This window comes from Eretmochelys imbricata, chromosome 2, assembly GCF_965152235.1.
Source record: "Eretmochelys imbricata isolate rEreImb1 chromosome 2, rEreImb1.hap1, whole genome shotgun sequence".
Lineage (NCBI taxonomy): Eukaryota > Metazoa > Chordata > Testudines > Cheloniidae > Eretmochelys > Eretmochelys imbricata.
In genome coordinates this window covers 171,364,498-171,391,300 of record NC_135573.1, presented here as the reverse complement: position 1 = coordinate 171,391,300, position 26,803 = coordinate 171,364,498, and the positions used below count along the sequence as shown (strand labels likewise).

Below are 26,803 nucleotides of genomic sequence, written 5' to 3'. Positions count from 1 at the left end.
CCTCTCTCTAGACTGCACTACAATAGTAAGCAACACACATCATCATATACTCCTACTTCAAGCATTACACTTCACTTTTTAAGAGTATGTTCAATACAGGAGAAAAGGAGTGAAGGGTGGGGGAGGAAGCCGCTGATAAACAGATACAGCCTCATGTTTTTGAAGTGTAATCCTAAAACAACACACAAAGCAAAAGCAGACAGGTGTAGAATCATATTGAGTTAGCACCTTTGTTGTTTGCATCTGATCTTGATAAGACAATGGTCTCCATTTTAAAATTCCCTTCTCATCCTCGAAGACAGAAAGTCATACAGCCACATGAAACACAGCTGTTCAAATTCAAATAGAGAAAGAACTTAAAAACCCCAACAAACACGAAGAGGCAGATACAGGCCTGTTTGGCAGATTTTTTTTTTTTGGATAAATCTTAGAGATAAAAAAATACCCAAAAACAAACTGCACTGTAATCAAAAAAATAATCAAGCTCAAAGGCAGTCACAAAAAATAAAGACTGTATTTTTCCTCCAAAGATCAAAATTATAACTAGCCTAAAGACATTCATGTCGGACAGAAGTTCAGTGTCCAGAATGATTTTTTTGTAATACAAAAATCAGATACTGCAATGTTTTTTCTGCCCAAGAATCCCCTTTGCTCAAACTGCAGAATTGTTCCCTCAACAAATTTTGTGAGTAACTTGCTTTACCTATAAAGTACAAACAATTCTTTTTCCACCCTCATCTCATCTAAAGCTCTTCTTTTGTCCTGGTTAGTTTGGTTGCATGTTCCTCTACAAATTTACTCAAATGCTCTAAGTCTCTATTCCCGCCTTCAAATTTAATAGGGTTCTTTTTGTTGTTGCTGGGAGCAAAATAGATGGTGGGAAATCCTTCCACTTTGTAGTGATCATCTGTCATATCATTGGCAGTAGCATCCATCTTGGCAATGACTAGGTTTTTCTGGTTCTTGTATTTTTTACCCAGCTCAGTATACACAGGTTCCAGCTGCTTGCAGTGTCCACACCAGGGAGCATAGAACTCTATTAGGACATCAGTCTTTGGATCCATTACTATGGTGTCGAATGTTTTACCCACCACAGTCTTCACAGGCCCTTTGTTATTTTTTGGTACTGGCTGGGATTTCACAATAGGTTTCAGTTTTCCTAGAAAAGAAACAAAAAGTGAAGTCAACAAAAGAGGCCACCATTAGACTGAACTAAATCTCCTCCAGAGAGAGGCTTTAATATTCTGAGGATAAATCCTGATTTCAACCATTGGTGGCCAGCAACGAGTGTAGTTGCACCAGTTCAAACAAGGGAAGATGTGATCTTCACCATCTGAATAAAATTTATTCTCTGTTTGAAACCTGGGTTAGCTAGTTAATTTTTAATATAAGAAGCTGGTGGAATATGGACAGTGAAATCCATTTCCTTGATAAAATCTTCTCCTTTCTTATATTGGTGTTCATCACCATATTAATAGACACATACTGGTTCATTATACTAGCAATGAATATGAATAAAGGACTGCTGTCGTTTGAACATACATATTTCATGAGCAAATATAAGAAAATTTGGGGCTTACCAACCCTTTCAAGTGACTGACAGTGTGTTAGTACATAGCTAGAATTGTCTAGATGCCATTGTGTCGTCTGAGCAACACAAAGTTAACCAAAAAAAGAAAAGGAATACTTGTGGCACCTTTTCTTTTTTTGCGGATACAGACTAACACGGCTGCTACTCTGAAACCTGAAAGTTAACCAAGATACAAATGCAAGAAGGGGGCAAGAGACAGCTATCACCTGTCTAACACAGAGTTTTGTTTTGAGGCTGTGTATAACTTTATATTGTGGCCACAATCTCAGAAACAGATCCAGAAGGAGGGTTGTGGTGGGGAAGAACAGGACAAAAAAATACCCAAACACCACCAAACCAAAAACACAACCTGCCCCCATGTGTGCAGTCCCTTCACCACCCCCAGAGACCACCAACCCTGTGTTTTGGGGGTTTTACCTTTTTTGAATGCCAAAATGAATTCCTTGAGCACATCAGAGTCAAACTCCTCTGGTTCCATGGCATATTTCTTGCCACCCTCATCCAGGATTGCAGCGTTAATATCTTCCCCACTGTCAATCAGCCCCAGATCCTTTATTTCAGAAGAATAATCCTCCTCATCAGAAATGGCAAAAGTATATTCAGGGAAGTCTTTGGCCACCTCTAAGACTTTGCTTCTCCAGTACTGGGTAGCTGAAATCATCAGAACACAAAAGGATTAGCAATTTCTCTCTCCCCCAAAGGCAATTATTTTGGGGGACGCTCACAAGAGTTAAACTCACCAACACGATAATCAAAACTAAAGTCTATAGTATAGTAGATAACCACTAGAGGACGCTTAGCATATCTCTTAGCATCATTGGAGGTCTTGCGATGACCAACGAGTGGCAAAGCATGTTTTGCCACGTGATCCTTTATTTCAGACCCATCAGTAGAATCCTGTTTAAAATAAAAGAGTGCGGCATTTAGAAATGTAAAACTTGAACTTGTTTTTTGGGTTTTTTTTTTTAAACTATTATCATACAGATGTATTTTGTATATAAAACATGCACAATAAATCTCTGAGGTCCTTGAACAGGAGAAGTAGCTTATGCCTTTGGTGTGGCCTCATGAAGCCTTTGGAGGTGGAAAAGGCACAATTAGAGTGATTTCATGCCATTTTAGGAGGCAAAAAAAGCTGGTTCCGTTCTCACTCGCTTAAGTGAGAGAAGGAGTAACTTCACTGAACTCAGTGGAGTCACACCAGCATAAAACCAGAGCAAGGACAAATCAGGCCCACTGTAACTAAAATCAAAACCAAACCAAACAGTTAGGGTCTGATCCAAAGCCCACTTAAGTCCGTGGAAAGATTCCCATTGGCTTCAGTGGGGCTTGGATCAGGCCCTTATAATCTTAAGGAAATATCTACATTTACTGGACTATTAAACTCCAATTTGAGGATATGAACTGCTCATGTATATGAATGAGCAGAGTCTTCATACATACTTGTAATCAAGCAAGCAGACTTCATTTTTCCTAATAGCTTGGAAAACTACTCACTTTAAGATCCAAAATATTCATTTTGGGCTCGTGTTTTGACTGAAATTTTTCAGGTTGCATGACCACCAGTTTTCCAGGAGTCACTTTCAAGAATTTTGCGATCTCACTGCTGAAGGTGTGGTGAAACTTGTAATCTTCTCTTAAACCATTAGCTGAGAAATTAAAGGGGGGGGAGGGGAAGAGAAATAATTAGCAACTAAAAGACACTGCACCCAAGGGCTTGTTGACACAGCCTTTCAGTTTGGACTACGATGTGTACCAAAGTGCTGCACTGTAACTCCCTCGTGTGGATGCTACAGGCACTAGTTTAGAGGTTCCTAGTTTGCATTCACTTAATCCTCTTCAAACAGGATTACATTAATGCAGACTAGGAATCTTTTACTTCATGCCCACAGCAGGTTTAAACTAAACTAGTGTTGTCAGGGTTCCTTCCCCACTCTGAACTCTAGGGTACAGATGTGGGGACCCGCATGAAAGACCCCCCTAAGCTTATTCTTACCAGCTTAGGTTAAAACTTCCCCAAGGTACAAACTTTGCCTTGTCCTTGAACAGTATGCTGCCACCACCAAGAGTTTTAAACAAAGAACAGGGAAAGAGACCACTTGGAGACGTCTTCCCCCAAAATATCCCCCCAAGCCTTACACACCCCCTTTCCTGGGGAGGCTTGAGCATAATATCCTAACCAATTGGTTACAAAATCATCAAAGACCCAAACCCCTGGATCTTGGAACAATGGAAAAATCAGCCAGGTTCTTAAAAGAAGGATTTTAATTAAAGAAAAGGTAAAAGAATCACCTCTGTAAAATCAGGATGGAAAATACTTTACAGGGTAATCAGATTCAAAACAGAGGATCCCGCTCTGGGCAAAACCTTAAAGTTACAGAGAACAGGAATAAACCTCCCTCTTAACACAGGGAAAATTCACATAAAACAAAAGAAACTAATCCGCCTTGCCTGGCTTACCTATACTGGTTGCAATATTGGAGACTTGGATTAGGATGGGTTGGAGAAGATGGATTTCTGTCTGTCTCTCTCAATCCCAAGAGAGAACAAACACGCAAACGAAGAGCACAAACAAAAGCCTTCCTCCCACAAGATTTGAAAGTATCTTGTCCCCTTATTGGTCCTTTGGGTCAGGTGCCAGCCAGGTTAGCTGAGCTTCTTAACCCTTTACAGGTAACAGGATGTTGCCTCTGGCCAGGAGGGATTTTATAGCACTGTATACAGAAAGGTGGTTACCCTTCCCTTTATATTTATGACACTTTTACTTCATGCCCAGAGCAGGTTTAAACTAAACTAGTGTAAATGGTGAATTCTCTGTAACTTGAAGTCTTTAAACCATGACTGGAGGACTTCAGTAGCTCAACCAGAGATTAGGAACCTATTACAGGAGTGGGTGGGTGAGGTTCTGTGGCCTGCAATGTGCAGGAGGTCAGACTAGATGATCATGATGGTCCCTTCTGACCTCAGAATCTATGAGCATCCACACAGGAGTTACAACACAGCATTTTGGTACCCCGCCCTCCACCCCCCCCTCGGTAATCCAAGCTTCAGGGCAGTGTAGTCATAGCCAAAGATTAAAATCCTTTAACTCTAGTTTAAAGAAATTCTCCCCTTACCCCATGATTTGGAAAGTAGTGGCACCTTAGAGACTAAACTTTTAGAATTTTATACCGCCTCAGGTATTACTGTATTTCCACCGACAGGTGAGAATCTGGAGACAAATTTAGCATGCACCTTGGACTGCGCCTCACTTGAACTCTGCCCGCCAATCTATCTCCCCTGAAATTTATTCTAGTATTCCAAAACCCTGAGCAACTTCAAATAGCTGCTTTACAATATTTATTTTAATATATTTTGGAATATGCACCTTTCAAAGTAATGTTTCTGGCTCTCTCCTAAATGTGGGACTGTGCAACAGTTTGCTGTGTTGGAATGGCCAGATTAACTGTGAAACTGTACTGCCATGCAGGTGATCAGAGCAGTAAGAGCTAACAAGTATGCTTTGCCATTGGGAGAGGAAAGAGGGAATATCTTGCTGCTCTCTATCCCCCTTTGGTGGATGCCGAGAGGGGCATTGACTGGTTCAAATGATCTGTGTCCAGCCTTCCTCCCCCAAAGGGAGGGAGGCAGTAATGTTTGGCCTCTTGTATATTTAAACACTGCACTCTTCCCAGAGCAATGGGCAGGAGTAACTGGATTGTCAATGATCTGCACTGAGGGACTGGAAAGAAGCACACCCATCCTCAATACTTCCCCATTCCCAGACAACAAGATAGAGCCCCCTATTCTCCAAGCTTATTTTCCTCAGTGGACAGAAAAGAAGATCCTTCCCACCACTCTGGCTTTGAGCTTCCTCTGCGCCCCACTGCCCCCACCCGGTGTTCATACACCCCAATTCATTAACTGCCTCTCAGCTACCAGCCTTGCCTCTCCACACACTTGAACTGACGCAGAACCAGCAGTACTTCTCCCACACCTGGCCTGACCTCCTTTTGCAGCCATACAGCTGGCTTCTTCCTGTTGACTTCCTACTCAAGGAAGTGTGAGGCAAATGTCATCTGGAACAGTCAGGAGGGAGGCAGCAGATGTCAGGAGGGCAGGCAGGGGAGCAGAGAGGTCAGGATTGGTCTCTCTCAAGAGTCTTAGAGTACATCAGCTACCAGCAGACAGAAATCCTCCCTCCTTCCCGGCACAACGCACGCCAGAGTTGTCCCAAAGTATTATGAAATAGCTAGTCCTCAGAAGACCTCTACCTGAGAGTTTGGCTAGTTTCCTAAGGATTAAAGGTAAACTGAAAAGCTAAAATAAAAATTAAACTCAGCAGAAATAGGTGAACACTCCTGGCTAGGCAGTCCATGGGAGAACACAGAAATGCTTTTAGCTTAGTATTTGAAAAATATAGTTTACCAGCATCTTGATACAGCTGGTAGGCTTTGTCCATCTCTCCATTAAAGATGCCAATGATTATGACATCATCACCATCCTTCAGAAATTCTTGTACCTGTTTGGTAGCCTGAATCTGTTTGGATGGAGGACCAGCCTGATCAATCATGTAATCAACAATACCTGGGACAAAAACAAAAAAATGTTATTCAGAAGATTTACTTGAAAGCAAGGTTCAGGTATTGTGCGTCCGTAGCAACTTCAATCTTGCAAAAACCGCATTTCAGTTGGAGATCAAGCTTTCTGAACAGATGCACTACAGCAACAACAACAAAAACGCTAATTGATCAAGATTTAGGCCCTCTCGTTTCAGGTGTTCGATTTAGGACTGCTTCTCAGAAGAGCTGAGCAACTGCTACTTCCACCAAATTCAACTGGTGTTGCGATTATTTGGCTCTTCTGAAAATCCAAGCCCCGTTTATTTGAAACTGAGCATCCAAAACACAATGCTGAAAATGCTGACTTGAATTCCTCCTGGGTTTTAATCTGGTTAAGAACAGCACTTAACCCTGTCAGCACTTAAGTGACACATATACCAGTGCAGTGGAATGGTTGCCCGTACTGCCACTGCTCTGTCACCTCTATATAAACTTCTTGTTTTTGTAAACTGGTTTGACTGGTCTCCCACATGAAAAGGGGCTATAAGCAGGGCCCTACCAAATTCATGCTCCATTCTGGTCAATTTCATAGTCATAGGATTTAAAAAAATCGTAAATTTCATGATTTCAGCTATTTCAATCTGAAAATTTCAGGGTGTTGTAATTGGAGGGGTCCTGACCCAAAAAGGAGTTGTGGTGGGGAGGTCGCAAAGTTATCGTGGGGGGGTGTGTGTGTGTGGTACTGCTACTTTTACTTCTGCGCTGCTGGTGGTGGGGTGCTGCCTTCAGAGCTGGGTGCCCGGCCAACAGCCGCCGCTCTCAGGCCGCCCAGAAGCCAGGGTGGCAATACCGCGACCCTCTTAAAATAACCTTGAGACACCCACCCCCGCAACTCCCTTTTGGGTCAGGACTCCCCAATTTGAGAAACGCTGGTCTCCACCATGACATCTGTACAGCATGGGGTAAAAGCACAGAAAAGAACAGATTTCATGGGGGGAGACCAGATTTCATGGTCCGTGACGCGTTCTTCATGGCCATGAATTTGGTAGGGCCCTAGAGATAAGACCTAGGGCTGTAAGAGATTCAGTCAATCCTGTTAGCCTAGGCAAAGGAGAGAATGCAGTTTTCCATGCCTCTCTCTCTCCAGCTACGCCAACAGCTGAATGTACACAAGACTTTTTCGAAGTGTTTGTGGTTCATCCTTCCACCCCACCCCCCCAATTCTAACTCAAAATAGTAAGACCTGTTACCATATTTTTCTCGTGGGCCATTGTAGTCAAAAGGCTTGCCCTTGCGGAAGATTTTCAGAGTTGGATAGCCAGAGACGTCAAACTTCTTTGCGAGATCTGTTTCAGCAATGGCATCCACTTTAGCTAGAGGAATTGGGGGTGTGCGTTTGCTGAGCTCCTGGGCAGCTTTCTCATACTCTGGAGCGAGCCTTTTGCAATGTCCACACCTAAAGAAAAAACAAGCGGGGTGTGTGTGTGTGTATTTTATAGGTAACAATATCTAGTATGTGGCTTCTTACCTTCCAAGCATATGAAGTGGGTAAATTCACATTTCCAGAATGGAAAATAAGTAGGGATGTAGACATTCTTAATTTTTTCCCCTGGTGAAAAAATTCTCCTTCACAGAGGTGCTTTCTTAATCAAGGCTGTAACTGACCTGGCTTTAACCACATCACAACATGCCCTCAGCCTATTAAACATGGTATATCTCAGGGAGGATAAGTTGCACAGAAAGTTACTCCTCTAGCTTTTCACCTGCTGAGAACTAAATCTCAGCAATGGACTAAGTTTTGAGTTTAAAGTGACCAATGATTTTGTCAGAGCTTGTGGGGAGGAAAAAAAACCCCAAAACAAGCCACAAACCCCAACAAATAGCAGCTAACTTTATCCTCAACAGAAGCTCAGGACTGGAATAACGGGGTGATAAAGGTCAGAAATGAATCATGCTATAGTGGAGTCAAACACTATGCAATATACCCAGGTCTATGTGACTATCTCCAATGCTCCCCCCAACTTTCATGAGGAAGAGCTCTTTAAAATATCAAGTTCAGTATAAGGTTTTAACCATCAGAGGAGTGAAGTTTTGGAATAGCCTTCCAAGGGAAGCAGTGGGGGCAAAAGACCTATCTGGCTTTAAGATTAAATTTGATAAGTTTATGGAGGAGATGGTATGATGGGATAACATGATTTTGGTAATTAATTGATCTTTAAATATTCATGGTAAATAGGCCCAATGGCCTGTGATGGGATGCTAGATGGGGTGAGATCTGAGTTACTACAGAAAATTCTTTCCTGGGTATCTGGCTGGGGAATCTTGCCCATATGCTCAGGGTTTAGCCGATCGCCATATTTGGGGTGGGGAAGGAATTGTCCTCCAGGGCAGATTGGAAGAGGCCCTGTAGGTTTTTCGCCTTCCTCTGTAGCATGGGGCACAGGTCACTTGCTGGAGGATTCTCTGCTCCTTGAAGTCTTTAAGCCACGATTTGAGGACTTCAATAGCTCAGACATAGGTGAGAGGTTTTTCGCAGGAGTGGGTGGGTGAGATTCTGTGGCCTGCGTTGTGCAGGAGGTTGGACTAGATGATCATAATGGTCCCTTCTGACCTTAGTATCTATGAGTATTCCCATTTAAATACACAACTCATTCAAAACAGAATACCATTCTAAGAATGCAGTCAAGCAAGCAAGCACGCCATTTTAAGAAGGGATAGGTTTATAGGAAAACCAAATTCGACAGGTGGGAGCCCCCAGCTGCCCCTCCCTTCCAGTTTTACAGCCATGCCACATCTGTGAAAGAAGAGAAATTCGCATTCTGTCTTACCATGGGGCATAGAACTCCACCAGCATTATGTCAGCATCATTCACTTCTTCATCAAAGTTATCTTTGGTCAACACCAGTGTAGCTTCTGGTGGAGGGGTCCAATTTGGATCTGAAACCTCTCTAACTTTAGTCACAATTGCTGAAAGACAATTGAATACACAAGTTTGTAATTTTGCATATCCATGCCATCCGTATCTTTCCTAGTGCTATAGCGTCAGTCTAAGAGGAAGATTTGAGATCACCAAGAATTTGAGACATTAGTGACCGAGTATTATCTTGGATTGAGCAGATGGCTAGGACCAAGGAACTCCTGAATTCTAATCCTAGGTATACCCTTACTTGTTTGAGCTCCTTTTGTCCCTTACTTCTTTGTTAATGGACCCCATAGAAATTCAAACAATAAACAAAATGTCAGTATTTTAATTCATGCTCCTCCAGGTTTACAGAGCGCAAATACAGTACATTGTAACAAGTTATTTCAGTGTCTCCTTTTCTTACTGAACATTTTGGAACGGCAGCTCTGGAAGAGCCAGCTTTTATCTCAGCCTGGAGAGAAGTACAGTATAATCTCCTTAAGCGTCAAATAAGTAGCGGCTTCACAGCCATTGCCAATATATCAATACTGATACTACTGTTAGCTGGCCTCTCTCAGAGCATGAAAGAGTACCACTTTAACAGCCAAACTGCTGTACATTAGTAAAGGGGGGGAGGGGAGGAGAGGGGAGAGAGAATCCTTTGGGTATCAGTGACACCCAATACCTGGTGAAGTCATACTGTAACATGAAGCTGTTCAAAATACCCTTAAAAAAAAAAAACCACACACACACACCCACCCCCCCCCCATCTTGGCCTTAACATTCCTCCATTTAAAATTCAGCTGAAAGGAAGGTTCTGTGCACTCAGGAACAGATCGTACAAATGGATCAGCGTGTTTAAAAAGCTCCACTTATAAGCAGTAAGGTGCTACTTCCCTCTTCCATTTGCTTCATTACACTGAACTCAGAGAGAACATGGCTTACCATCTTCTGTTCGGGATCCATCATAATCAACTGTCTGCCCCTTCTTCAGAATTTTGATGGTTGGATAGCCGCTAACTTCAAAACGACCTGCCACAGCAGTGGCTGCAGTAGCATCTATTTTGGCAACTGGAATGGGAGGGTCATTTTCCTTCAGCGTTTTGGCTATCTTTTCATATTCTGGAGCAAACTGCTTGCAGTGCCCACACCTGTAAAATCAGAGACATGAACTTGAAGGTATATTTTGCTACTCTGCATTTCCACAGAGCGTTCCACAAGCGGACCTCAGAATTAGTGTGTTATTTTTCCTGCTATGATTTCAAATCTAGAATAGATAGGAGTGTCCAACTGTATTGTTTTAGGAACGTTTGCCCCTTCTATACATAATCTCTCCAGTTCTTACAGTCACAGTGGTTACCATAAGATAGTTAAACTTATAACACTGCCCCTCCTCACTATGGAAAAAGGAAAGCTCTACATATATATTTATAATAGTGCACAGTATAGAGGCAGGATTTCCATTAATACCAGCCAGAGGACTAAACCCCTAAAATTTCCCATCAGCATTTTACTCATGTCAAGTTCTTTATCCTGGTCACAATCTAGGAATCTTGAGCGGGCTTATCCTTATGATCTGCAAGGTCACTTATGAATGGGTTGAGATGAGGTAAGGAAGAGAAGTGAGAATTGCCTCTTGATAAGATGGGAAGGGATCAGGCCACTCCATGAGTTGCTAATCCAAGCCGTTGCTTGTGCAGAAAAGGTGACATTTTTTCAGGTGAAGCAGGATAAGGAGACAAAAAATGAACTATATTGCACACAAAGTGGTTTTAGAATGTTGCAGCAAAGACAGGGAAAAAACCCACACAACACACAAACAAACAGAAAAACCACAGTCAAAACAGCAAATAGTTCTTAAACTGCTGTGCATGTGTGGGCCCACCAGTAGAGAGACTCCAACAGTCAAGTTCGGTGATCAGGTTGTCCGTGGATGGCTCTTGTATGAAGCAAGAGCACAAAGGGTGGTGAGCACTAGTTGAATCAATGGTCTGATCCAGTATGACAGGTCTCATACTCCTATCTTGGAGTCCAAAATTATTGCTGTACTTGCCCACCCAGTAACTACATTAATATTATTTAACTGATATTGTTAAGCACTTTTGAATGGTAAGATTATTAAGAAGTGCTGGCTACATGGAAGTTCTCGAGACTCTGACTTTCAGCCATAGTCTCCATTATGCCCTCTGTTTTTAATATCAAGAAACATTCATGCTTTGATTTGAAGTTGTCCATGCCTGAAGAGGAGTTTCAGAAAGTTTAAGCAAGATCCATTCTATTTTTGAGTTAAAGGGCAACCAACTCCCCCTATCGACCTCCAAACCACTCCATTATAAAAACTGTAACCACTATTTGAATAAGGCTACAGCAGAAACAACAGAACTGTGAATCCTGGCATAGATGTAACCATCATTAAAGACTTTGGGTGAAATCCTGACCCCACTGAAGTCTTTTGCTAAAGTCATTGGTAATGATTGGGGGAGGGCAGGGGGAAATAAACACAACTGTGTGAGCACGTGTGTGTGAGGGACCACTACGGAGCATGTTCAGTCAGCAGCTAAGAAGAAATAAAAGGTGCCTAACAGAGTGCCATCCACCTATGACAACATTGCACACCCTCTCTGTCTGGCCATCCTAGAAATTCATATAGGGGCTGGGGCTGCTGGGACAGCCTGCATGACAGAGAGAGAGCTAGTCTTATTTCCATAGGAAAATCTTAAATCAGTTTTGTTTAGCATCAAGGCCAGGTGAAAAAAGTTAAAAGAAAAAAGCGTTTCCATCTTTGTCCATTACAAAGATATGGCCATCAAAACATACATAACTATGCCCTACAAAAAAAAAAAAAAATGCAGGCAGATTCCAGCTACAAAGGTGGGAATTCATCTCTTCCTGATTCTATTCAGATATTACATGATGGAACCAATATAAAAAGCTAGATAGGTTCATCTAAATGATAACTGGGACCAAATTTTCAACTTTAACCCTAAGAAGAGATCATCTTTCTCACTCAAAAAAAGTGTTTTGCATTTAATTTTCTTGGCTGCTTTTATGTTAATACATTGTTAAATTACAGTTTAAAAAATAAAAACAGTCAGGCAACGCAAAAGGTTCCTGCAGCAGTGCTAACTCAGCATCGTGCCAACAAACAGTTTCTGCTTCCATGTTTTCCTTTAGCCTATTTCTGTCTGTGGTGTAAAATGCACTAGATTAAATATACTGGCCTAAATTCTGTTTTCAGTTGTATCAATATAAATCCAAGGTAACTCAGAGGAGTTACACCAATGTAAATTGAGTATCTGCAGAATTAGACTACTGAGATGTACAGCAAAACACTGTTAAAAATGCCAACCTTAAGGGGGCCAATTTTTAGTTATACCATATCCCTATTACATTGTTCCACCAATGTCAAGTCGCCTTAAAGTGGGCAGAAATAGCCTCATGATAATACCCTTGAACAGGGAGCTCCCCAACCAGAGAATCACTAGTGTCTTAGCCCTGCTCCCAGTCCCCAATGGAGGGAGATGATCAAAGGCTGGCCAGAGTGCACTGTATTAAGGCTCCTTTCTGCTTCTCAGGGCCATGGAGTACCGAGGGAAGCAAAGCCAGGCTGCACCTACTCACAGTGGGGAACCCCTGCATGTCTTTGGAATATAGGCAACTATATATTAAGGTAATCTGAAGCTCCCTTTGCCTCCCAATTCAGTCCCAACTTCAGATGCATTAAGGGGGTAACTGAGAATTCCTAGCTATTTTCTGACACTGCGCTGAATTCTGCCCAGACCTTACCTGTGTGTGCAGTGGGGAGGATGCAAGGGGCCTTCTCCTTCTTTATTCTCCCACATGATGTGCATAAGAGGCAGGCACAATTGCAACGCCTGTGGTCAGAGCAGCTCTGTCTCTACTCCCCCAGGGCTACACAGTCCCCCAAGCGGCTAGAGCCATGACTACTTACAATGTGACCAGCAGTCAGAAGAAACAGGCTGCAGTTCATACATAGGTGCAGTTGCAGGCATATTCCTAGAGTATGCTGGGGAAGAGTTCTACCTCCCAGGGGTAGAATGCCTCCCAGTGCTCCCCCTGCAAGCATGCTGCTCTACGTCACACCTCATTCTAGGTTCTGCCTAACTGGCACAATCCAGACCACTGTGATTTTAGCTATGTAGATCTGCATGCTATTAAGCTGCAAGTGACAAATCTGTCCACTGAAAGCCATACGTGGATCACACAAACCCAGCTGAAATCTGTATACTAAAATAAATGTGACTGACTCCTGAAGAAAGTATTTAATGGAGGGTTTGAACCCCATGGACATATCCATTTGGGATATAAAAATGCTGCAAGTTTCAAACCTACCATGGTGCATAGAACTCCAACAGCACGGTGTCTTTGTCTGCAATAAAGGTATCGAAGTTTGCATCGTTCAGAACTAAAACACCATTTTCTTCTTTAACTTCAGAATCATCATCATCCTCATCGTCATCATCATCATCTTCATCATCATCATCCTCCTCCTCTTTTGTAACAGATTCTAGAAAAGTGGTGGGGGGGCAGTTCATGTTAGGTTGTTTCAAGTTTAGTGATAAAGCAACACTGTCAGTTTAAAAATTATATTTTTTTAAAAGTAAAAAACAAAATGAAACACTTTGCAGACTATGATCAGAGTGTAACCGATGCAGCTATGACTGCCAGCGTTTGCAGAGAGCCTGAAAAATAGCTCTGAAGTGTGGTGTCCTAGGCATTTTAATAGATGCTAATTCAGATGCCAATGAAGATGACACTTTAAATATCAACACAACTGATCTTCTGTTCAAAGCATATAACATGAGAAAAGAAAGGACATTATGAATATTTACATCAGTATTTCCCAAACTGTGGGTATGCCTCCTTGGGGAGGGGCAGGAGGGCGGAGAGGGAGAGGACACAAAGAACTAGCCAGGTAGGGCGAGGCATGGAAGATGTATAAATTAGGATCTAAGTCTTTAATACCACATGGCGAGGTTGTGGTGGGTGAGTATGCAATTGTTTTCATTTAATTTTTTTCCCAAAGTATGGGAAACTGATTTTATTCTTGCATTTACTCACTGAAATTATACTAATCAGTTTCACTTTCTGGTTCTCAGTTCAGGAGATTGTTCAATCCACAACAAGATTTTCATTACATTAAAAAAAAAAAAAAAAAAACCAACAACCCCAAACCCACCACCTTGCAAATTTTATCTAGATACAATGGTTTCAAAGACTTTTTATGTGTTGCACCCATTATGGCCTTGCACCTGCATTGAGATCCTCTAGCGCAGGGGTAGGCAACCTATGGCATGTGTGCCAAAGGCGGCACATGAGCGGATTTTCAGTGGCACTCACGCTGCCTGGGTTCTGGCCACCGGTCAGGGGGGCGCTGCATTTTAATTTAATTTTAAATGAAGTTTCTTAAACATTTTAAAAACCTTATTTACTTTACATGCAACAATAGTTTAGTTATATATTATAGACTTATAGAAAGAGACCTAAAAATGTTAAAATGTATTACTGGCACACGAAACCTTAGATTAGAGTGAATAAATGAAGACTCGGCACACCACTTCTGACAGGTTGCCGACCTCTGCTCTAGTGCAAACCCCTGCATCCATGTGGAATCCCCTTAGACGTCCTAGATGTAGTAAAATTCCGTGTGATAATGTAGACAAATCTGAATAAACAAAGAGCTTGAATTACCTGACAGCGTTTAATGATGGAAGACAGCAAGAGACTAACTCAGATCACCACTCTGGATATATATTGAAATTAAAGTGTTTGCTTGGATTTATACCGAGGTAGAATTTGACCCGCTGATTATGCTGTTGCCAGCTTTAGGATAAATGGGCAATATACCAGCTACAACATTATAGCTTTCATCATTTTACTACTCAGTGTTTATTCAGAGTGCTATTTTAAGAGTAAATGTATCTGAAGCATTTCCCCCTTGTTTAAATGTTTTGTTTTAGGAGGCAACCGTGAGGCAGTAGAACTTACTAAATAGTCCTCAAATCTACAGATATTGAGGAGAGGGAGAGAGAAGAAAGCAGCCAGTCAATCCTGGGTGAAGGTTGTCCTAGCTTTCGTTTGTGTATGTTATTTCCACTGCCATGTTCATTCTTGGTTTGGAATTAGGATGCTCCCTCTCTTGTTAAGAAGCCACTTGAGGGATCAAACCACACCAGCAACAGATAACACTGATATCATTCAAAAAAAAGTAAGCCTTATTAAAGAACTTTCGGTGAGTTCATTTAATAGAACAAGCACTAACAAAGCCAAAGCTCTTATTAGCTGCAGGAGAAAGTATTGCCACTGCAGAGCCTCACTATTAAAACGATTATTAATTTCCTGACCCATGTCGTGGTGAACGTCCAGTCATCTTGTGAACAAACAGATTGGCACGTAGTAAGACAAGAAACCATGTAAGTGCCTAGCCAAACTTATCTGTTCCAGGCAGGATTCCCAGCTGGGAAAATGTTCTGGCTGCATCTAGAGTTTGTGCATCCAGGATTAAAGGAACACATGAGGGCTAACGGGCAAGGGAGTGGGAATAATAATGGACAACATTCTTTTCTCAGTTATGCTTATGGTGTAAGTCCACTGATGTCCATTGAAGTACTCTGGAGTTACTTGGATTTTCAACAGTGTAACTGAAAGCATAACTGGACCAGAGAGCAGTAGCTTCTAGGGCCACAGGAGCTAAGTTTTACTGCAGGGAGAGTGGCATCACTCAGTAAGTTTCTCCTGTTTTTAACTCCCCTTCAGCCCCAAAGCCATTTGTATTTCAGGTAGGTGTGTGTTACTTTTAATTAACATTCAGCTTTAAAGGGTATCTGATACCACAGCTTCTGATGAAATGAGTGCTTGAAGGAGCCAGAAGGCTTGCAGAGGTTATCTATCATAGAGTAGCAGACATCTGGATGCAGATTAAGTTTCTTTAATCAACACTGCTACTGTTTCACCTGCTCTCAAGCGGCAACTGCAAACACTGATTTAAAATTAGTCAATGCACTTGAAAAATGTATGTTATTACTTTGTATTTCCAAAGCATTTCCCCACACAGATCCCAAAGCACTTAAACATGAAAAAAATCTCAAAGCATTCCTGGGAGTTAGAAAGTATTACTATATCCATTTTATAGATAGGGAAACAGAGAGAGAGGCGCAAAGGACTGGATTTTTAGAACCGCTTAGCACCCAGAGTTTCCAGTAAACGTGTAAACAGAGCTGCAAGTGAGCAAGAAGTTTATGAAATCAGGTCTCCACAGGTATTGAGGGTGCTCATCATTTTTGAAGCAAGTCATTCAAGACTTGATTTTCAGGTCACAATGAAATTCTGCAGCAGAAATGGGAAGTCAGTTCAGGACTCCTAGCCTTGTCACTAGTCACTGGACCCCGCTGTGTACCATTACTTACTTACACCCACCCACCCATCACCCTTTAGGTTGCAAAGTCAAGCATTCAGAGTTAAATGTCAGAATTAATATTGCCTCCACAAAATGAACTCACAAGACCATGGAAGTTTTGCATAAGTAAGCACATAAGGAGTCCAGGCCTAGTTCTACTAGTTTATTAAATGGAGGTCTAATTTTACTGCAGCTTCTGTAATTACCTCAGTATCCTTAAAACGCTTCATAGCTTTCTACAGAAGAACTCCTTGATAGGCCACATAGATCATTCTACACTGCTGACAGTAATATTACACTACTTCATTCCCTTGCCCCTTTTACTTCACTGTCAGAAACAAAAAAAGCATCATATCCAGGGTGGATAAAAAATGACCCTCCCCCCAACAGATTTTCTTTTGATTTTGCTATTTAAATTATAAGAAGTTTCTTTTTGAAAACAAACCTGTTTAAAATGAAATCTGAATTTAATACAAAATATGTTAAGGTCTAAACTTATTATCTCTCTTAAAATATTTAAATAAAAATAAATATGCTGAACCCATGAGCTTCTATAAAAAACGTTGAGTTCAAGGCTGCTTTTCTATACAAAGAAAGACTAAAGGGACAAACATCTAACTTTTGAGGTCAGGCTTTATAAATATGGCACAATAGGCCAGCCTATGAAACTTACGAGACTCATTTTTAAGAGACTTAGGCAAGTAGGAACTTATATTCCAGTTACTTTCACTTAGGCAAGGGCATATTTGAAAATTTTCCCAGACTGACTTGAAATAGTCAGTTTAATTCACTGACTACAGTTAATTTCTCAGTTTAATAAATCATTTAGTTGTAAAAGTGAAACATGTTTTGATAAGAGAAGTTTATGTATTCAAAATGTTTAATGTTTTAATAAAAATAAATTGTATATGCTGTTTTTTGTGTTTAATTAAATTCTAGTTACCATCCTACTGCAGCTGGACATAAATCAAGATAAAGTTAATTATCCAGTAAATAAGCAATATATCATTCACCCTCTTCTAACATACTAAAATGTACAATTAAGAATCTGAAAATATTAAGCTATATAGTTGCTTAAGTCAGTGTACCCTCCTAGGTAGCAAAAAGATGTACTAAATCTAATGTAAAGGCTCTATTTAGTTGTAACCAACATTTTTAATGGTTACATCAACCAATAAGAATGCACCTTTCTTTATAAAATAACTGAAGTACAAAAGGAAAAGCTGATTAAAAAGAAGTCACTGATTTAAATTAATCCACCCCTTGCACTTTCAAGCGCAGACTTATAATTTGCTGGTGGTAGAGTTTATCCACTTTTGCCTCTAGTTTCACTAGTGTCATTGCTCCTTAGACTGTCCACCTTCAAGTCTGTTGTCAGTTTTAGAAGGATATGACCTGCTAAAGATGTGATGCAAAAACAACCCCTGCACACACAACCCAGCAAATGAAACTTTTAAGTTAGAGATTTAAATTTTTTAAGACTCAGGTGCGCTGACAGTTACAGAATGAGGCTAGCCTGTTGAGAGATTACAGCTCAAATTGCAGAAGTAGCAAATAAATATTTGCATATAAAGACAGAGGTCTGTGCGGAAGGAAAAAGAGATATCGCTATAATCAAATTTAAGTCTATGTTTGTCTTTAAGCTTCCTGAAAAAGAAATTGATGAGGCAGTTAAACAACAAATTTTGTTTCAAAATAAAACCTCACATAAACAGTCACACCAAGTGACCAGCAAATTCAACAAGTCATTACTGAGGGTTAAACTCTCTCTACCTTCTGATAAATAGGAGTAACTTCTGATCACTTAAGTGGGAACCGAGCACACAGAGGACGGAATTTCAAGCAAATAAACTTGTTGCTTCAACCCTGCCACAGGTCTTAAGAAACATACCAGAACATTCATCCCAAGCTCTGGGTGCATCTTGGATGATCTTCATGCATATTTCTGGCTGGAAGTTTGCATAACTGTGGTGGATCACATAGATAATGTTTGCATATTTATCATTATTAAGCAGTTATCAGAAGAAGGGCCTATTTAGGATTTAGTGTTTTGTTTTTTTAAAGTTACATATGGTCCCACAACAAAACCCTTGATCCAAATACTAAAGATTTTTGGATCTAGATGCAAATTTCACAGCTGACTCCATCGCTAAGATCCTGAATCTGAACCAGACTTCATTGAAATCTGAGGCAGTTCAGTCTTGGATTCAAATCTGAACTTTGGAGCTTGGGCCCAGCCCCAAAATAAATATGCATAGGAAATGAAGGAAGGACACTCAATGTTAGATCAAAGACAAAATATCTCCCACAAACTTATTCACCTGTGCAGGATTCTTAGTTTTAATTAAGGCTGTGATTATGTCACAAAGGTCTCGGAAACTGACATCTGTGACATTTTCTGCCATTGCAGCAGGCGGACCCTGTGCAGCTGCCCAGCCGCGGCGTGAGGCCAGCAGACCCCCACCTCTGCCCAGCCACTGGGGGACTCTGCAGCTACCAGCTGCCTGGGGCGAGGGGACCCCGCAGCAGCCCAGCCCCAGGGGCAGTGCGACCCCGGAGCTCCTATGCACCACATCGGTGGGGGACCCAGAAGCCCCAGCAGCACTGTGTACTGAGCCCACCAACCCTTTTGTCAGGGATATTTTTAGTGAAAGTCAGGGACAGGTCACAGGCTGTTGTGATTTTTTTGTTTATTTCCTGTGACCTGTCCCTGACTTTTACTAAAAATATCCGTGACAAAAATTTAGCCTTAGTTATAATGTAGTATGTTCTAGTTCTTCTAGTTTAGATGCTCATGCTAGAACAGGGGTGAGCAAACTCTTTGGCGTCAGGGCCACATCTGGGTGGGGAAATTGCATGCAGGGCCATGACTGTAGGGCTGGGGCAGGGGTTGGTGTGTGGAGGGGGGGGCGGGGGAGTGCAGGGTGTGGGAGGGGTTGCGGTGTGCAGGAAGGAGCTTGGAGTTGGGGCGGAGGAGGGGTGCGGGGCGCACGACGGGGCTCAGGGCAGGGGGTTGGGGCGCAGCAGGCAGGAGGGTGCTCAGGGCAGGGGTGCAGGGAGCAGCAGGGGGCTCAGGGCAGGGGGGGGGTTCAGGGTGTGGGCTCTGGCCTGGTGCCGCTTACCTGGAGCGGCTCTGGGATGGCAGTGGCGCCATGTCAAAGGCAGGCTCCCTGCCTGCCCTGGCCCCGCACCACTCCCGGAAGCGGCCGGTACCAGGTGGCTGCAGCCCCTGGGGGAAGGGGCAGAGGGCTCCGCGCACTACCCTTGCCTGTGGGTTCCACACCCGAAACTCCCATTGGCCAGGAATGGGGATCTGCGACCAATGGGAGCTTCTGGTGTGGAACCCACAGGCGAGGGCAGTGCACGGAGCTCTCTGCCCCCCCACCCCTCCAGGGGCTGCAGGGACATGGTGCCGGGCGCTTCCAGGAGCGGTGCGGGGCCCGCAGCGCCATGGGGGTGGCAATCCCGCAAGCCGGATGCAAAGCCCTGAGGGGCCGGATCTGGCCCGTAGTTTGCCTACCCCTGTGCTAGATGTTCTTCTAATGTGATGCAAAAATCAAGGACCTGCTAACTTATAATCATTACAGAGCCTATGGCACTTTTAATAAAACCAGTAAGTCATTCACAATCTTTTCTGTACCTGTGCTCCCTCTTCCATACTGGGATCCACCTGCTACCACCCTCCCATTTAACAGCTTAGGAAGGACAGGGTAGTTATGACTCCCAGACACTTGGTCACAACACCGAGCCTGATAAATCCACCTGTAAGAATATTAACCCATATGTCCAAGCAGAAGCTCACATCAGGAAAGGTCATAGCCAAACTACCCCTCTGGTCCCTTGCAACTTAAACTATATTTAGTATTCTTCTTCTTCACTGCCTATACAAACTTAGTTAATACAGAGTAACATTACTTAACTGCTGTATCCCTAGACAGGTGTCTGCATTTCAGTGGTGAAAGTAGGGTTTGAAAATATATCCCTTACTTATCTCACAGGGGTTTTGAGAGAATTAAGAACTGTAAAATACTTTGTGGTCCACAGATGAAGGGTATTATGGGTGTGCAATGGATTACTATTAAACTAATGCATATCAGAGGAAAATAAATCTCCAGTTTACATATAAAAGTCTTTGATATTGGCAGTGTGGTACTGTACTCTGTGCACCAGTCATCTGCGAATGGAGGGCAAAATTCTGGCCCCATTGAAGATAATGGCAAAGCTCCCACTAACTTCAGTGGGACCAGGATATCATCCTGAGATGTTTGTGAGCAAATCCTCTGCAGGTAACAGGGAAATAAACTCTAAGACAGCTGTATTCTGAAAGCTGACCAAAGCAAGTGTTCAGGTGAGCAGCCAAGCAGCATGGACAATGTCATACTAAAGAAGCTTCCTAAGGAAGAGTAAAGGTATCTCCTGATTGCTGATTCAAAAGTAGTAGTAAAACAGAGGGAGTAGAATATACCCTCCCACATTAAAGTTCTCCTGATCCTCATATAGCAAAGCTTGAGAACCTTAATAATTGTGTTGCCCCCAAGGCCCTGATCCTGTAAATGTTTTTGCAGGTGAGTAATTTTTCACACAAGTACTTTCATTAAGTTCAATGGGACTATTCACCTGAGCAAGTATTTGCAAGATTGGGATCCAAGTGATTACCTCAGAATCTCTGCTCCAACAAAACTACATACAGTGCCTAACATTTTGGAAGACAAACAAGAAGATTATTGTTTTAATTTGTGTCTGAATAAGGTTTCTAAAAACAGAACCCCCACCATTTTATATCATGTCCTCAGTCCAATCTAGACTATAATTATTTCTAATGCAAAGCAGCTTTATCTCATCTAATTTTGGAAGTGAGGAAACATGCATGGATGATAGAGACACTTAAGATTCAGCAAAACAAAAATGCAACAGACTATTTTTTGAAATAAGAGCCACCTCAGAATATAGAGCTTGTAAATATCCTCAGTATTCTGTGTTCCTTTTAATTCTGAAAGGAGTGCTATGTTTAATGTGAAAGGAGACAGTGAATACTAAAGGATGCTAGCTCTTCATTTTATACGTTGCAGGAGGAGACAGGAAGAATGAGCTGCAAGTCAAAGTAATAATTTTCATAGCCTAGGACAAGTAGAAGTCCCATACGAATAGTAAAACACTGAAGAAAGCAACCACCAGAGTTAGCAAATTGTGATGGATTTTTATTAAATCAAACTAGGCTTTGAGGTCTGTCATTATATAGCCCAAGAGAAGGTTTAGGGAGAAAAAGACCCCTAGAGATTGTTCCACACAACTTCATGAAGTTAATTCTTTTCTACCTCCTATAAAAGCTCTCTCTTTTTAAGATGGTAGTTCCTTAACTTGGAAGGTAATAATTTTTAGATAAGTTGCATTAGGCTAATCACCATCACTACTTATTGATTAGAGGTTTAGATTCATTTCAAGCTCACCAGTGGAAAATAAATGTGTGTGTTTAGGAGAGTACAATTTAATCACCACCAACAGTAATTTAAGTAGTGGTTACGTATTAAGAAGCAAGAAATTCTTCACATTTAAAAACAGTTATTTCGCGGCATTATCCAGTTAATGTTAGGTTAACGTTTCAATTTGGAGCTGTTTTCCAGGCCATTTATTTGCTTCATAAGGTCAAGTGCAATAGTTAGTTCTAGTTACAGCAACATAAAAAGACTAAAAAATATATTTTTTCCTCTGGCAAAATAAGATTAAAGAAATAGAAGTTATTTTATAACTTCAGGCTTATTGTAAAACCATGTTTACTTTGCATCGCTCCCTCAAAAGGGCCCAATCCTGCAAACAGGTTTTACTCACAAACATGTTTGCTGGAACACGTCTTAGAAATGAAATTCACCCTGTCACAGAGTATTCACCTAAGGTGTTATCCCTCAAAGCTCTCAGGCCCTGAGCCTACAACCGACTGTGCACAGACACACCCCTTGTACTGCTATTAAAATCAATGTGCAGTGCATTCAATTGTGGGATTGGCTCTTTAGTAAATGCATAGGCCTCATGCTGACCCTCTGCATTGAGATTAATTTCTCCCTTGGAATTTCTAACCTTATAATAGAATTTTCACTGTCAATGTGAGTGACCCAAGGCAATGAGTTCCAGAATACCTATCTATAAAGAAAGCAAAACAAAGCATAAAATATTTGCACAAAAAGAGAACAGTCAGTCTTTGGGTTTCTGCAATGCAAATAAGAACAGTACACAAGCTAGTCTGTCAAAAGCAATCAATGAGTTTCATAAATATTGTAAGGGATGTGGCAATTTTATCTAATTAGCAAATCAATAGTCTTTAGATACTCTGGCAAGCATTTTCCTTATTTAAGCTCAGGGCTTTAGGATTACAACTTCCAGAGATTTTGGCTTTTTTACACTTTAACCCCTGTGATCCACTAACTGCCCTTATTTTCTCATATCTTTTCCTGCATTTTCAATCATTATTTAACATTTTACTTTTCACACATCCTCAAATTCTTTTAATTACTTACCAACCAGCCCTTGCTTCCCTCCCCCTCCCCGAGTTTTAATCTATTCCTCCTAATTCAACAAGAGACCTCAAGCATCTGTGGAACAGTACCCTCCCAGGGTACAGCAGATTTAGTAGTTATCTCTTTACAAATCCGTCCCTCAAATTTTACAGTCCACAACCTTCTAGCACAAGCCCATTTCAGTTTCAGACCGGAGTCAAACTCATCGACTACAGCAGAACTAATCACACACTCACCTCCACCTTGTTCTTCTTCTTGGCATCTTGCTAATATAGCAAGCTGAGCCAGCCCCAGGAGAAGCACTAACAGGCAGACTTTACTGACATTCATCCTTGCATGTACTTGCAATACCCTAAAAATTACACCTTCCCCCACCTGACTTGCTTTGCGCCTCTCCTTTTCCTTTCCTCCCCTTCTTTCTCTTCCTCTTAGGGGGCTGGGCCCAGCCTCCACGCCTGGCCTGAGGTGCCTCTCTCCGATTGGCTGCCTCGGGGATCACCAATCACCAGCTGCCACTAGTTTCAGCTGCAACAGTCCTGAAGCAGAAGGGGTGGGCCTGAGGGGTGAGGACAAAGGAGAGGTGTGGGGGGGGGGGGAGAGGAGGAGGAAAGGGGCGTGGCCTGTCTGCGCAGAGCGGCCACGTCTCGCGTTGGGATTGGCGGGTAGGTCAGAGCGGGAGGCGATAAAGGGGGCAGGGCGAGGCGAGGGCGGGCGCTAGCTGGGGGCGAGCGGCCCGTGCGGGCGCGCCACGTGGGGCCTGCGGGAGCAGGGGTGGGCGGGACGCGGCGGGTGGGCGGCTGCTGCTGCAGGGCTGGGGGCGCCGTGGAGGCCGCTGGGCGAGCGGCGCTGGGGAGCTGCGTCCTCAGGCTCCAGCCGCTGGGGCCACGGGCAGGCCCAGGCTTGCAGGGAGCTGGGTTACTATACATGTGACTCTGAAACGCACCCAACACGCTCTTTGCTCCTCACGCGTAGGGGAGGGAGGAACCGCAAGCCGCTGGAAAAACCAGGACGCTTCCCTGGTGCCTGAAGCTAAAGCCGGGGGGGGGGGGGGGGTCAGTCTGCACCGATTAGCTCTGATTTTCGGCTCTGGTCTGCAGCTTAATCTTGCTATTGTCAAGTGTCTGCTTTCAATCTCTCCCCCTGCCCCAAAGGCTGTGGGGGAGGGAGTAAAGGTTAGAGCATTAAGATGGCAACCTTTTCCGTTGAGGGGATATCCTCTGTTATCTTTGCACTCATGCGGGCGCCAGTCTGAGCACACCTTTTGGAAAAAGTAAAATACGGAGCTGGTGTGACTTCATTTACTTCAGAAAACGAGTAGCTGAGAAGGGGGCATATGCTACAAAGGAGGGTTCTGGGTTTATGCTTCTCCACATGCACATGACTCATCTGCGACTGTTCAACCCAAACTTCAGTGTGACCTAAAACAGCTGTGGGAGCTTAGAGCTCTAAGGCCTCATCCTCTCTATCTGCAGATTGTTTTAACTTCCCCCTTACCAAACTTTTCAGAATTGTAGAGCGCACCACATACACCAGGTATTCTACAAAGGGCTAGAAAACTGATATTCCCTCACCAAGTGTTTTGTAATCTGATTCCAAGATGTTAACAAGGGTAATGGTCCAAACACAACTCACATTTATTTCAAATATTTAATAGCATTAGTGTGTCTATAATCTCCTTTGTTGCTGCTCTGAACAATTTGAGTGAGGATGCATGACTGGAGGATTATGTGTGGACAGCAAATTACATGTGAGTTTGCAACATACTTAATTGGACAGGGAGGCACTGTATTAGCTTTTCTATTGAGGGCAGATATATAGAATACTGCATTCAGTTAGGGTACCTCCTTTCCAGAAAGGTGTAGACAAATTTGAATGAATTCAGAGAAAAGCAACAAAAGTTAATGGAGGATTTAGGGACTGACTAATGGCTAAGTAAAAAAACTTTTGGCAAGTTATACTTTTAGGGGTAGAGTACCTGAAGGGTATAAAACAAAAAGAGTTATTTAGGATTGTACAAGCTTGTAATTAGGAGTAGCTGGATGCTATGAAGAAAGGGAATTTTGAAATCTAATATCAGAGAATTTTCTGAGAGGTTTACTTGTGCTGGGGAATTTTTTCCCACTGTAATAGGTTGGAAGCCTTATTTCCTAAGAGATTAAACATGGGATAAAATGGTTAGAAATATACAATGGTGAGAAATCTTACATTGGGTGAGGGTTGGACTATAACTGTTTTTCGGCTTTGATATAAATGTTTTATTAAAGTGGTGGATTAGAATAATGCTACTGCAATTTCTCTCTTCCATGTCCTTTTCTGATATTCCCCTTAAGGATCAAGATATCTTGCTCCCATTCTGTCCTTGATGGAGGTTCTTCTTTTCTTAAAACAGCTGAACTTACCTTTTGAAATCCGTGTTGTTAGAGTGGGTTCAAAATGAACTATAAGAGGCCTTGTTTTTTCCATTTGAGTGTTTTCTTGACCTAAAGCAATGGTTACAACTTTCATCAGATAAATTTTCACATTTAAACATTTAGGACTGTGAACTTGGACAATATTAGAATTCACATTTTAAAAAAACCTGGATTTTAAGAACAATTTACAAAATAAAAGGGAAGAGATTGTATTAGGTATTTTGCAGGCGTTCTTATAGATGAAATACATGGACCTGTTTAAAATTTGCCACTAATCTTCCCCTTAAGTTATATATCTCCTTAGCTGCTACAATGTTTTGTTTATCCTGTTTTAAAATAGAGAGTGGATCAGTGTAGGGTTCTCTAAATTTGACCAGTTATAAATGGTAAATATTTCACTTAGCTGTGCAGTCTTTTGCACATGTTCACTATTTTTTCCACAAGTTGTATTAGAGTTTTTACCATTCAGCCTTAGTATGTGCACACACAATCCACTGATTTATGTAGGACTAACATGGTTGATGTAGGATGATAAATTTAATTTTCTCTTTTTCCTTTTATATGGCAGCACTGCTCTGGAATTCTATTCAAAACAGAAGCAAGTATCTAGCTCCTATCTATAGCGGTTGTGGGCATGCAATTTTTGTAACCTTGCCCCTGAGAAATATGGCAACATTCTGTGAAAACATAGTATAATTTTAGTCCATAGTTTAAGTACACTACCCCCAAACAAAGAACCCACCTGAATGCATAGCATGCTATAAAGTTGTGACCAAGAGTACAACACAAGCTGTGTATCTATTTTTTCCCCTCTACAATTAAAAACACACTAACTTACAGTAACAACTGTCAAATTGGGATTATGAACATCAAGTACAGGAAGGGAGATACCTAGCAGTCAGGACTCTTGGGTTCTGTTACCAGCTGGGCCACTGACTTGCTCTTGTTGTTTTGGACAGATCACACAAACTGTGCCTCAGTTTCCCAATCTGTAAAATGAGGACAATAGCTACCTCATGAGGTTAAGTATTTAGTCTGTGATCCCTGGACAAAAAGGCTGCATAAGAGCCTCTTTATTTTATTCAGTTTACAATACTTTCACCCTGTTATAAAAAAAGTCATAGTACCAAAAATTTTAATATCATGCAGTGATTAGCAAGAACTTCCAAGTATTAAGAAATATTTTAGTATTGAAAAAAAATTAGCATGGCTTCAGGAACTAGATGTCATATTGAAAGACCATTGATCCATCTAGTCTGGCATTCTGTGTTTATATCAGTGGCCTGTATCTTATGGTCTTGGGGGAAAAAAAAACCACACAAACCTCTGAGCAGTTTTGCGGTTCTAGACCATAGCGTAAGGGAGAAATTCCTTCCCTATTTCATCTGCCAATCAATACGCCTTAAAGAAAGGGTGGCTGATAGGGCAGAGC

At 42.0% G+C, this 26,803-nt stretch overlaps 1 protein-coding gene across 1 annotated transcript; it reads right to left on the bottom strand.

Moving 5' to 3' along the window:
• Positions 1-211: 211 nt before the first annotated feature.
• Positions 212-23,491, bottom strand: PDIA4 (protein disulfide isomerase family A member 4). Its single transcript, XM_077810963.1, has 10 exons — positions 23,197-23,491; positions 13,388-13,562; positions 9,980-10,185; positions 8,961-9,099; positions 7,383-7,588; positions 5,999-6,157; positions 3,089-3,240; positions 2,332-2,488; positions 2,009-2,242; positions 212-1,159 (listed from the first exon to the last, which is right to left on the bottom strand). The coding sequence occupies exons 1-10, from the start codon at positions 23,288-23,290 to the stop codon at positions 744-746; spliced, it is 1,938 nt and encodes a 645-aa protein (XP_077667089.1). The 5' UTR covers positions 23,291-23,491; the 3' UTR covers positions 212-743.
• Positions 23,492-26,803: the final 3,312 nt, after the last annotated feature.

Coding starts and splice junctions, on each gene's coding strand:
- PDIA4 (XM_077810963.1), bottom strand. CDS start 23,290: ATGAATGTCAGTAAAGTCTGCCTGTTAGTGCTTCTCCTGGGGCTGGCT. Junction 9,100..9,979: donor TGGATCCCGAACAGAAGATG/GTAAGCCATGTT, acceptor ATTGTCTTTCAG/CAATTGTGACTAAAGTTAGA. Junction 2,243..2,331: donor TAGTTTTGATTATCGTGTTG/GTGAGTTTAACT, acceptor TGATGATTTCAG/CTACCCAGTACTGGAGAAGC.